Raw genomic sequence first — 13,375 nt, 5'->3', positions numbered from 1 at the left:
GATCACTTGTTGTTCCCTTGTCCCTCGGTTTGTTAACACCACTACCTTTCCCCCCACTTCCCCCTCTCCCGTGTCCCCCTGGAACTGTTGGTCCTGAGCTTTTTACAGCACAGGTGGCATGACTTTTAAGTGCGTAGCTGCTAATCAAAAGATTGGCTGTTGGGACCCACCAGCCACTTCGTAGGAGAAAAGAACTGACAATCTGCTCCCATAAAGATTGTAGCCTAGGCAACTCTGGGGGCAGTTCTAACCTGTCCCAGATGGCCTGTAGAAGTTGGAATCCATTCAAAACACCTCATTCCCTAGGCAGACCTCAAGCTGTAGTTATTTGCCCAGCTGTTATAATGCCTCCTTATCCCAGGCATTAACAGCTAATGCCTTTATTTTGTAGACTAAGGTGCCCTCTTCTCCCTCTAGTACAGGAACCTATATTGGGAATAAGACGTACTATCTTCTAAGTCACTGCCCGGGGAGTCAGAGAGTGAGGCTCATGTAGGTGAAAATGCCACATAGCTTTCATAATGAATTGCAAGTTTTTTCTTGACTGTTTGCCTGGTTACTGTAAACTTTGCTACCACATGTACTTGATTATAAAGCCAGCCCGAATATCCGCCGAGGCACCTAATTTTACCACAAAAACTGCATTAAAAAATGTCCTGGAAAACTCGACTTACACTCAAGGATGTGCGGTAGTTTCCAAGGTTTTCATAAAGTTGGTTCAAACAGTCTGCCAATTCCCATTCCTTTCAGAGTTAGGCTTTTAGAATTCCTTACTTTGCCATATTTGGTATTGTCATTCTAACTAGTTTTAAAGCCGGAAGTTTACTATAAAGACAGTTGCAAATGCTAGAAAAGCCAGCCTTCACTGGTTGAAAGAAAGGTAAAAGTTTAGGAGTTTAAATGGTTTAATTAAACAGTTTGAAGGTTTAAATGGTTACAAACTAGTTGCTCTTCAGCCTCTCAACTCCCAGGTAGTCAAGCTGCATTTCTAGTAGCTCCTATTAAGGTCCAGGGTTCTATCCGATTTGATCAAGTTAAATCATTGGGTCTTCGCTGAATCAGTCACTGGCCAGACTCCCTTGAACCTCAGTCAGTAATAGCTGCAGCCCTGTAGTCAGGGTGAAGCTCATCCCCAGTACATAGACGGAGATGGGGAGAGGGATGAGTCCTGAAATGAAAATGTAGGGCTCCTTCTGTAAAAGAGCTACAATGAGAAGAGGCAGACCATCAGTGTTCCAGCATAACAACTTGGGGGACTCTGCATACTCTTTGTAAAATCTATATAACCCTCCAGAGCTGACAGAACTCAAAATCCAGCAGCCTGGATAAAAGATTGAAGTGCTCGAATATTGTATTTTAAATTGAGATCATCATATGACGGAGGTCTAGAAAACCAAGTATATCCTGAGTTCTTGGAAATAAGAAATAAGAGATGATCCATTTGCATGATTGAACTTTATTGTTGCAGATGTGAAAAAAGTTTCTTTGAAGCTAGAGATCTTCGGCAGCATATGAACAAACATCTTGGTGTGAAGCCTTTCCAGTGCCAGTTCTGTGATAAGTGCTATAGTTGGAAGAAAGATTGGTACTCTCACGTGAAGTCTCATTCTGTCACTGAGCCGTACAGGTGTGTACATTTGAGAAGGTTCTGAACGTAATTGACTACGTTTGAATTGACATAAATATATATGTGGATTGATTCTAAAGGCTCATAGTCTTTTGAAAAAAAAAATAGATGGTTTCTCCCCTATATTGTAGGTGCAATATTTGTGGCAAAGAGTTTTATGAAAAAGCATTGTTCAGAAGGCATGTGAAGAAGGCTACTCATGGGAAAAAGGGAAGAGCAAAGCAGAACCTGGAACGGATATGTGAACAATGTGGAAGAAAATTCACTCAGCTCAGAGAGTATAGACGACACATGAACAACCATGACGGTAACTACACTTAATACTGACTGTGCGTCAACGGAGCAGAAATCGTCATCTCTCCTCTTGCCTACTGTCACACTTTTCTTAATCAGAGATTAATTCCTTATCTTAGAACATTTATTCAGTTGATATATAAGTGGTTCTGAACCAGAGTTAGTTGTTTTATATATATATATACACAAACACAATATGTGTGTGTACATGTCTGAAGGGCTCCAAAGTAAGTTATGGGAAGTAAATTTTAAATTTAAAAAAATCATGGAAATTTCCATTATCCTTCAGTTCCATTTTTCTACTAATATTTTGAAGAATCCACTTACCTTTTTCAGTGATCTTAATTCTGTATCACCATTTTAATATGCTGACCTCTAAACTACTTGAAACCCGTTTCCTTATTCTGTGTATTTAGATTGTTGTAAAGATCAAATGAGATTGTACCCGAAGACCCATTTAGCTCAAATTTCTTTCTCAGTAATTTCTGCATATGGTAACTTCTCTAGAGAGATCCTGAATAAAAGATTGCTAAAGTCAAAATAAAAGACTTTTAGGTTCCTATCTTAAAAGAAAAACATTACTTGGCTGGCAACTTTAATAAATTTTTATATTTATACCCCTTATTATTTTTATTTTTCTCATAGGAGTTAAGCCATTTGAGTGCTTAACATGTGGAGTGGCTTGGGCTGATGCCCGATCACTGAAGCGCCATGTAAGAACACACACTGGTGAGCGGCCCTATGTCTGTCCAGTATGTAGTGAAGCTTACATAGACGCTCGAACACTGCGCAAACATATGACTAAATTCCACAGAGATTACGTGCCTTGCAAAATTATGCTGGAAAAAGACACCCTTCAGTTTCATAACCAGGGAACGCAAGTGGAGCATGCTGTTAGCATCTTAACCACAGACGTGCAGGGGCAGGAGGAGAGCGGCCCACAGGAGCTGGAGACTGTAGTAGTGACCGGCGAGACGATGGACGCTCTCGAAGCCGTTGCAGCCACTGAAGAGTGTCCATCGGTGTCTACCCTTTCTGACCAAAGTATCATGCAAGTGGTTAATTATGTACTGGCACAGCAGCAAGGACAGAAGCTTTCTGAAGTTGCAGAAGCTATTCAAACTGTGGAAGTAGAGGTGGCACACATCCCCGAAGCTGAGTGAGTCTCGGAGTGGAGATGTCAGCCACAGGTGGACGCACGGAGCATTTGTTTACAGTACTACGGGAGTTTGTAGCTATGTTCAGGCTCTGGTTATTTGCTGATATGACATTTCTAAACGGTTTTTGGCCAATGGGTTCTGTAGAAAAGTCCATTTACTGTAAAGAAAAATTTTAAATGAATCTATTTGATGGCAGTGGTTTATCATGGTCTACTTTTTTATGATAATGTTTATAAAGGACTGTACTAAATTAAAAACTGTTCTGTTTCATTTGTATTTTGACATGATTTTATTATATATTTTGAGTGTAAAAGGCTGCACCAATGGCTTTTCTTCTCTTATTTTCAAAATAAAGAGGTAAGGTTTTGTGATTTCGTTTGCCCCATTTATGGATTAAAAGAAAATTCCAATATAAGGCATTTTAGTAGAGTGTGTAGGTATTACATTTTTTAAAGGCTTCAAATATATGATTGTTGACTTGCTATTTATTTTAACCCCTTCTAAGTCAGGGAACTTTATTCTCATTTAAGCACTTAATAAGTCACATGTTAAAATCAAGTTTGCACAGCATACTTACCTATATGGGGAAATTATAAATTAATAGCTGACACTTTTGAATGCCACTCAAATGCATGAAATGCCTATTACGCCTTAGGCAACTACATCTCTGCCAGGCGAGTAAACTGACCATGACAAAAGAGTGGTATTAGTAAGTAATGTTGACGGAATTTTTCCTGATAACATAAATCAATAGATAGAATAAAAACCTGCACATGAACAACAACAACGAAAACTAGTTCATTTGCAAGATTGAACACGTGTAAACCAGGTTTGGTGTGTTTTCACCCATTGTATCATGTTTAACTGTTCAATTTCGTTCCAAGAGTACGAGTTTAGAAACAGGACCGCAATGTAGACCGCTGCCCCAGCCCTGAGGTGCTGTCGTTGCCACGCCACCGAGAAGTAGTGAGAGCGCCACTGCGGCCTCGTTCAGTCCCCGAAGTTCTCTGAAAACTACATCACATTAACTCACGTGTTTGATTTTACATTTCCACATCTTGAGGCGAACCAATTTCCTGATTTTCAGAGTCACCCTAAGGAGTTTCCACTTTTCTGAGAAATCGTCATAGTAGCTATAATTGTTAAAATTAAACTTTCACACATTAGAGACTCTTTATTAGACGTAAAACTAAGTACGCAAATCATATGTAAATCATTCCTAAAGCACAAAAAATATGTGCCTTGATGTACAGCTGTTATTGTTACTTGTTTACTTTAAAATGGCTTTAAAGATAAAAAATGTGATAGCCATGCATGTATTATACTTGTAATATTTGCATTTGCAAATTGCCCATTATTTTAATAGCTGTGTGGCTTTCAGTTTTAAGCAGTGACTTGACATACAGCCCGTAACTTTGTAATGGCTGCTCTGTTACTATATATTATGAACTTGTGCAAATGTACTTCAACATGCCTACACTCTGGAATTCTTTTATGTTTCATCCTCACCATTGTTCCTAGATTTAGTTAATTATACGATACTATTAATGGATGTCATGAGTATGTAAATAAATCGTGTTGAATCTTGTTTAAAAGCATGAGCTTTGGAGTTGAGCTTGTTGCTATTTTCAGCTCGTAAATCAGTCATTGTTTTTACGTTAGTTAATTCTTTAGAAAGGGGCAGTGTGTCTATGGTCAGATGAGTCTCCAAACTGCGGGTCCTCTGGCCGAATCTCAGGATGTCAAGCTCTTGTGACTCAGCTCTGCGTTGTTGCTGTGAGAAATGATGGAGTCCTCCAACATGGGTTCTCATCGGTGGCTCTGTGCAGAATCTCACCCAGTTACCCGTTCAGGGCCTAAAACTGAAGTCAGACCTTCAGTTCTGTGTTTTTTTTTTAATTGATGTCAATTACCAATGCATGATGCTTCGTGCTCATTATTTTTAGTCTTTCATATCTGTTATCTTCACAAAGGTTGCTAAGCAGGGTTTCAGTTACCAGTTGGTCAGATAAATGCAAGGTCAGCAGTTAGAAACAACCAACTGGGGGGTGGAGAAGGCGTTCTATGCTAGTAAAGAGTTACAGCTTCAGAGACCCACAGGTCCGTTCTACTCTGCCCTGTAAGACCACTGTGAGTCAGCATCAACCCAGTGCAGTGAGTGTTGGTTTTATGGGTTTGTTGTTTGCTCTTAAAGAAAGGGTTTCTTAGTTCTATCTGGGGAAGAACTGTCTGGCATTGAAGCCCCTGATCTATAAATAAGGTTATCAACATGCATAGGTTCTCTTGCTTTCAGCAATGTTTTACATACCAGGGTATTTCAAAAAGTTCGTGAAAATAATGGAATTTTCTCCTGAACTTTTTAAAGCTCTTTAAGTGTGTGTGTGTCTGTGTGTGTGTCTGTGTAGAAATTTTAAGCACTTTTTAGATTCATTACCTATTTTGCCTTTATGCTTTTGTGAATTGATGGTTCGATTTCATTTTTCAATTATTTGTTGTGGGTATATAGAAATACAAACGATTTCTGTATCTAAAGGGAATCTTCGCCTAATAATAACTGTCTATAAATGTCAGGCCTCTCCGGTGATCAGTCACGGCAGGGAGATGAGCGTTCACTGGAATAATCAGCCATTCAAGTTGAAAAGAACAGTATTTGCCCAACGATCCAACTCAGAAGGCAGGGAGGGGAGGAAGGAAGGGTGAAGAGAAGCGGCCCACACAGGGAGGAGGTGAAAAGAGAGCTGTTACTGTGTGGGGATTGCAATCAGTGTCATGAAATTGCTAAGTGGAACACTTCCACCCAACCCTGTCTATTTCACACACACACACAAAACCCTTTAGCAACACATCCTAAATGCAAGAGGGCTTCAAAAAAGTTGGTGGAAAACATTATTTCAAACTTCCATAGCCCTCTGTTGTGATGAGTTTAAATCATTTTCATTGAGATCAAAAATAAGTCCTTTGTTATGGTTTCATGGGACATACCATTAATTGGTCTAATGACATGTTTAGTGCTTTCTAAATTTATTTTTATTTATAATTAAAATATTATTTTATTGGGGGTTCTTACATCTCTGTAACAACCCATACATCAATTGTATCAAGCATATTTGTACACGTGTTGCCATCATTTTCTAAACATGTGTTTTCTATTTGAGCCCTTGGTCTCAGCTCCTCTCCCCCCCCCAACCTAAATTTATTTTTAATTGGGAGTTAATACATAGATCATTCCACAGTTCAATCACATCAAGCAATATTGTTCAGTTGCTCCCACAATTAGTTTCCAAATCTCTTATTTCCCTGTCTGGTGCCTGGAATCTGATCTGAAAAACTTACAAGATGCCATCCTAGTGACAACTACTGGTATCTCCGTGTGGTGCAACAGAAAAAGATTGCTCAGGAATAGGAGGATAAAACAAGAGTGTGGCTTCCTAAACAGCTGCCTCCTCCTCCTTGAGACCAGAATAAGTGTTGGCACCTAACTACCATTACTGCACATTTTGATCAAAGACTATAGAAGAATACTGATCAAAAGGGGGAAATTTAGAACAGATTTTTTTCATCTCATGGATTTGAATTGAACCCTTGAAACTGTTGACCTAGAAGAATCTTTAAACCCAAGGTATTCCCTGAAGCAAACAATAGTTTAGCTCATAAGGAATCCTGTAAGCATTAAATTCTTTTCAAGCTATCTGGTGGTGTAGGTTATGCACAGGACAGTTAGGCTGCTGACCACAAGGTCAGCGCCCCGCAGGACAGGAGATTGACAGCCTCAGAAACCCAGAGGGAGGGGCAGTGCAGTTCTGTCAGAATGGCCTCAATGGCAGTGGGGTATGAAATCACGGTGACCAGTAGTAACTCCTAAGACTAGATGGGGCCATGGGCTTGTGTGTATGGGGAAAGAACAGTCAGGAAAGAAGAGAATGTCCGATCTGAATGGAGTCAGTGTCACTGAACTGTTCATGTAGGAACTAATTGGTTTATGCTTTTGCTGCATATATTCTCAACAATAAAAAATAAATTTAAAAAAATTCTTTCATCCACCAACTTTCCATTATGTTTGAATTTTCTTTTTACCCAATTATGTTGTGTTAGGCAGGGTTCTCTAGAGAAACAAAACCAGAATGCTAACAATTTTATATATATTTATACAGATAGATGTATAACATAAATAAACAGTTAATTAAATTGTAAAGCAGTACAAATGGCAACTCACTCCCGTGAGACAGTTGTGAGACACTGGCAGTCCTTCAAGTCTTGAGGGCCGCTGGGTAGTCCTCTGTAGAGCAATGCAGACTATCCGGGCACAGGCAGCAAACAGCAAGGCAGGTCACCAACAGTCAGCCAGATGACAGGGTCCAACAAGTCCCCAGCTCAAGAGATGTACATTCCAATGCTGTGGCGAAGCATGTCTTGAAGGAGCCTCAAATTACAGTGACACAGTCCACGGGTTAGGTGTCCCACAGGTAGTGTAGCTTGCAAATTGAGGCAAAGAACAAGCAAGGCAGCCACACTGGTCCGATGGTCAAAGAGCGAGAGACAGGAAAGGTGAGGCTCGCCCAGCCATGTATCTCTCCGCCCTTCAATTATCGGCCAGGTTGGCACAATAAACTTACTACCTCATATGTCATCTCCAGATTTGTTTCCCCTTTCCAACTTTTCTATCTCGCCTTATTCCTCTGTCTAGGACTTGTATATAATGTTAAATAGATGTAGTGATCGTGTTAAATAGAGTGGTAATTGGTGCTGTCAGGTAAGTGTTGGACAGTAAAATCAGTGATTCAAACCCACCAGCCACTTCTTGGGAGAAAAGGGAGACTTTCTGCTTCTGTAAAGATTTATGGCTATGGAAATTCTATATAGGGTCACTGAATTGGAATTGACTCGATGACTGGGTTTTCAGTTTTGTCTCACTAAGGATTTGTTTGAATTATGAGTTAATACTGTTTTATCATACTTTTTTTTGCATCTCATTCTATTAATGTGAACTTAATAGATAGTTTGAATGTCAAGTCACCCATTCAGGTCCCACTTGGGATGCATCATCGGAGTGTTTGCCAGTATTTTTGTCTGGAGTGTTGCATCTCTTGAGTGGGATGGATCAGCGATTTTCTAATTCCCTTGTTGGTTTTGTTCTTGGGACAGTGCTCCCTTTTGCGTTCTTCGCTTCCCTTTCTGCACGGCTGCTCACCTGACGTGAACACCCGGACATCATAGGTGGGGAAAAGCCAGTCGGCATACTTGGATGACTGGGAGTGTGCTGTAAGCAGAGAGGACACTTCTGTGTGTGGAGGACGGCTGCATAACGCGGGCTGGCACAGCCAGGCAAGGTAAGAAAGGGCGTCCATGTGGAGGGGTGACCTGGACCAGGATGTGCGAGCTCAGTGGGGTTAGGAGGGTCCCAGGTGGGAATGAAGGCAGTAAGAGGTTGTATTTATAAGGTGGCTTCAAAAACTTCATGGAGCACTAACCTAGCTTTTCGTTACTAAAGGACTTGGGAAGTCAGCTTGCTTCTTCTCAGATAAGGGAGTTACAAATCCGGAAGACAATGAACTGGAGTTCACGGTGTAAACGAATAGCTGTCCCCACATAGAAGGAACTATTTGTGTGCGTGTGCGTGTGCGTGTGCGTGTGCGTGTGCGTGTCAGTCCAACCCAGACCCAGTTGGTGTCAGGTTGACTGCAACTCGTGGTGACCTCGTTGTGTATTAGTAACACCGCTCCCTTGGGTTCTCAGTGGCGTTTTGTTTTTTTTAATAATCATTTGGGGGCTCTTACAGCACTTATAACATTCCATACATCAATTGTATCAAGCATTTTTGTAAATATGTTGCCATCATTTCCAAAACATTTTCTACTTGACCCCTTGGTATAAGCTCCTCTTTTTTCCTCTCCCTCCCTCACTGTCCCATCCTAATGAACCCTTGATCAATTATAAATTGTTATTTTGACTGGCTGTTGTGTTTTTGAAGCAGATCGTCAGGGCTTTTTTCTGAGGCTTCTCTGGGTAGCTGAGTAACTGCCACCAGGAATGGCATGTGTCTGTCTGTACTGTGCATCCTTATATTCCTGGTCTGTAGGTGAGGTGGTCTGAAAGCCTGACACACACCCCAGCAGCGCCTACCCCTAGTATGCAGACACTGAGTCGAAAAGCCGCTCCCCAGCCAAAGGAGGGTCCTCGGTGAATGGCAGATTCCAGGGCACATCTTATATATATCAAAGTAAAAGTCTCACAGAATAATGAGGAGATGTCAAGTGGTCACAGAAGTTGTTGAAGGAGCTCCTATTGGTCAAATGTATCAAGGAGGTTCATTAGACTCAACAGCCAACATTTTTATGGAGGCCAGTCACTTAGGCAACCTCTGTTTGTTGTTGTTAGATGCCAACCCATGGAGACCCTGTGCATAACAGAGCGGTACCCTGTCAGTGGTCCTGTGCCATCCTCCCGTAAGCCCTTCACAGCCACTGTCAATCCATCTCATTGAGGACCTTCCTTTTCCGATGCCTCTCCACTTACCAGGCATGTTGTCCTTCTCCAGGGACGGGTCTTTCCTGACCGTATACCCAAAGTATATGTAAGAGGAAGCGTTGCCTTTAAGGAACACTCTGGCCTTCTTCAAAGATGGATGAGTTTATCCTTTTAGCAGTCCATGGTACTTTCAATATTCTTCTCCAGCATCACGATTCAAATACATCAATTCTTCTTTCATCTGCCTTACTCAGTATTCAACTTTCACATGCTTATGAGGCAATTGGAAATACCATGGCTTAGGTCAGGCATACCTTAGTCCTCAAAGTAACATCCTTGCTCTAAAGAGGTCTTGTGCAGCACATCTACCTAATGCAACTCTTTTGATCTCTTGACTGCTACTTCCCTGAGCATTGATTGTGGATCTAAGACGAAGTCCTTGACCACTTCAGCCTTTTCTCCATTGACGGTCGTGTTACTTGTTGGTCCAGGTGTGAGGATTTTGTTCTTCTTTATATTGGGTTGTCATCCATACTGAAGGTTGCGATCCATGATCCTTTGGCTTAGCATTTGCTAAATTCCAGATGCCCCAAAAGAAAATAAATGTTCAACATAAACCACATTGCACCAAGAGTTTAGGCACAGCAAGCCCCTAGTATCATTTGGGGAAAGATTTTGTAGGGCACCAGCCTCCAGTCATATGGGTCCAAGGGGCTGTTGTGTAATTGAGGGTAAAATTAAAGAGACATCAGGCAAGATAAGGCATGCAGTTGCTCACCTCCTAGACAGCCATGATCTCAGCAGCCAGGTCCGTGCAGAGAGAGAGAATGTATTTCTAACCAAGACTTATATACACTTAGGGGGCGTGCAAGACCCCTAGTTACAGGGAACCACATGCATAGCAGGACGGGGTTGTACAATAGGCATACACTGTCATCAGTGCTCAATGTGTCAAATCTGTTCCTGAGGTGGTCTTGAAACTTAGGTAGGACAGACAGACTTCGAGGTCTTATGGCCTTGTTTTCATTTTCTTTAGCTTTATCTTGAACGTACATATGAGCAATCGATGATCTGTTCCACAGTCGGCCCCTGGTCTGGTTTTAGCACTGATAGAGATCCATTGTCCCTTCCTACAGAAAAGGTCAAGTTATTTTCTATGAACAAGCCATTGTTTTTGCAAAATTCTATCATGCGGTCTCCAGCTTCATTTCTGCCACTAAGTCAATATTTTTCCAACTACTGTTCTTTCCTCTTTGTTTCCAGCTCTTACATTCCAGTCACTGGTAACTCTCAATGCATCTTGATTGCGTGTCTGATCAATTTCTGACTGAAGTCGTTGGCACAGTGCTTCGATGTCCTCATCACTAGCTTTTGTGGTTGGTGCATAAAGTTGAATAGTTGTATCGGCTGGATTTCCTTCAAGTCGCATAGATAAAATGGATCCTAGATCGCAGTGTATTTCATGATGGATTTAGCAAGATCCTTTCTGACAATACCATGCCATTTCTCTTGATTGTGTTATTCCTGGTTTGGTAAATCATATGATTTTCTGATTCAAAATGTCCAATACCAGTCCTTTTCAGCTCCCTAATGCCTAGGATATCAATCTTCATGCATTCCATTTCATTTTTTTTGACTACTTCCAATTTTCCTAAATTCATACTTTACATATTCTAAATAAGATTTTTGCAGTTGTTTCTCTTTACAGACTTGCTCCATCAGCAAATGAAGATCCTGAAGGCTCCCCTCCCACAAGGTTTACCCCACTCATGTGGGGGATGACTCCCCTTTAAAAATCAGCTCTGCCTCTTCGGTCACATTGCGAGTGCCCTCACAGCTGAGGGACCTCTGCCGGCAGTATCTCCAACGATGTTGTTGCCTTTGTTTGGGCTCTCAGTATCTGAAAATGCTTTGAAGCTCTGCATGGTTTTCAGCAGCTTCTTCATCCAAAGGGGAGAGCCTTGCCCTTCGTTGTTGGGTCTTAGTCTGGAAGCGCCGCAGAACTTTGGGTGACCCTGCTGGCATTTGAAATCCCAGTGACATGAAATCCAGTATCACAGCAACACATGTCACTACAGTATGACAGACTGACAGACAAGTGGTGGCAGCTAGAGTTTCAATGTATCAAACCAAACTCATTGCCATCGAGTCAATGCTGATTCATAGAGACCCCCTCTGGGTTTCCAAGACTGTGACTATTTATAGGAGTCGAAAGCCTAGTCTTGTTCCCTTGGAGCTGCTGGTGGTGTTAAACTGCCAACCATATGGATTGCAGTCCAATGTGTAACCACTATATCACCAAGGCTCCATCTATACCACCTTAAATCAAGCACTCGAAGTATTTGGAATTTTGCCCACTGGCCCAACCTCACCCAATCTATCTTCCCTTCTCTGTTTTTAAAATACTTAAACTATATTCCTATTAGCTTTTGACTACTAATAGCTAAGCTACCATATTAAAGTCTTGGTAGGGTCTTATATTTTCATTGGCCTCCACTTAGAGCCACTTGAATGAAGGTGTGTAACATTTCTTTTCAAAAGATGTAGACACTGAGAAAATAAGGGTGTCAAAACTGGAAATAGAGCCAAAGCTTCATAATAATGGTGCATATTGGTTATAAAATTAGGACTTATTTTGACCCTATTCCCTTAAATATCCTAGTTCTCCTTTAAAATCCTCTATGGAGTTCCTGTTATCATCCTCTAATTAGCTCCCTAAATTCTGGCTAGAGATTTTACCTAGAGCTTACAGGTGCACCTGTCTGTGTAGGTCCTGTTTCTTGCATGTCCAGCATCCACCAGTCTCGGAGGGTCCTAGGCTGAGGCCTCTCTGAGTCATCTGGCATGCTTCCATTTTCCCGTCAATGTAGTCATGAATTCCTTAGCCATGCCTCTGCTCTGTGGCTTCCATTGCTGTGAGCATTTCTCCACTGTGCGCGCACTCAGCATGCTGTCCTTAGCTGCTGTCAAGGTCATCCTGACTCCGGGCAATGCCGCGTGTGCAGAGCTTTTCAGACAGGCTTTGCAGAAACAGACTGCTAGGCCTGCTTCCAAGCGGTCTCTCTGGAGCATGTTATCTGACCTGGGCCCTCAAGTAGAGCTGACTCACAGTGAGCCGACAGGACAAAGCACGCTTACCCTATCGCGCTTCCACGACTGCACTTGTGATGGCAGCAGACGGCCACATCTGCCTCTGCCAGGGACTGGTGGGTTGGAATGACTGGCCTTTAGGTTCGCTGCTGAGCGCTGTAACCACCATACCACCAGGACTGCCGAAAAGAACAGACAACTCTCTTGGAAGTACATCCAGAGTGCTCCTTCAAGGCCAGGACGATGAGATTTGTCATACATACTTTGTCTGTGTTGTCAGGAGACACCAGTCCCTGGAGAAGGACCTCGTGCTTGGTCAGCAGAGGGCAGCAAATGAGGAGGCCCTGGAGGGGATGGACTGACAGAGCGGCTGCAACAATGGCCCAAATCAAGCACAGGAACAACCGTGTGTGCGGATGGCGCGGGACCAGGCAGTACTTTGTTCTGCTGTGCACAGCGGCTCATGGTTTGGAACCGGCCCCATGGCCCCTGGACCACAACACTAGGGCTCCCCTTCACTCACAGGCAGAGATACAAATCAGAATTACATGGAAATGCAGTCTGTCCAGCTATCAGATTGGCAAAAATTAAAACAGGATAAATAATATTCTGGTAGTGAGGTTTTGGGAAAACGCATTCTCATAGATGACTGGTGCAAAAGCAAACTGGTAGGACCTTTCAGAAGTTGGCAATATCTGACAAATTACACACACACACACACACACACACACACACACAC

At 42.2% G+C, this 13,375-nt stretch overlaps 1 protein-coding gene across 1 annotated transcript in view; it reads left to right on the top strand.

Annotated features, from left to right (window-relative positions):
* ZBTB11 (zinc finger and BTB domain containing 11) overlaps positions 1–4,679 on the top strand; it is a 35,672-nt gene extending 30,993 nt beyond the window's left edge. Inside the window, exons 9-11 of the mRNA XM_004706377.2 lie at positions 1,469–1,627; positions 1,759–1,934; positions 2,567–4,679. Coding sequence (XP_004706434.1) covers positions 1,469–1,627; positions 1,759–1,934; positions 2,567–3,084 — 853 coding nt within the window. The 3' untranslated portion in view covers positions 3,085–4,679. The remainder of the gene's footprint in view (positions 1–1,468; positions 1,628–1,758; positions 1,935–2,566) is intronic.
* Positions 4,680–13,375: the final 8,696 nt, after the last annotated feature.

The sequence above is a fragment of the Echinops telfairi genome, unplaced genomic scaffold (assembly GCF_000313985.2).
Source record: "Echinops telfairi isolate 266 unplaced genomic scaffold, ASM31398v2 ScPeMD7_6;HRSCAF=24_0, whole genome shotgun sequence".
Taxonomy (NCBI): domain Eukaryota; kingdom Metazoa; phylum Chordata; class Mammalia; order Afrosoricida; family Tenrecidae; genus Echinops; species Echinops telfairi.
This window is presented reverse-complemented; position numbering and strand designations above follow the sequence as displayed.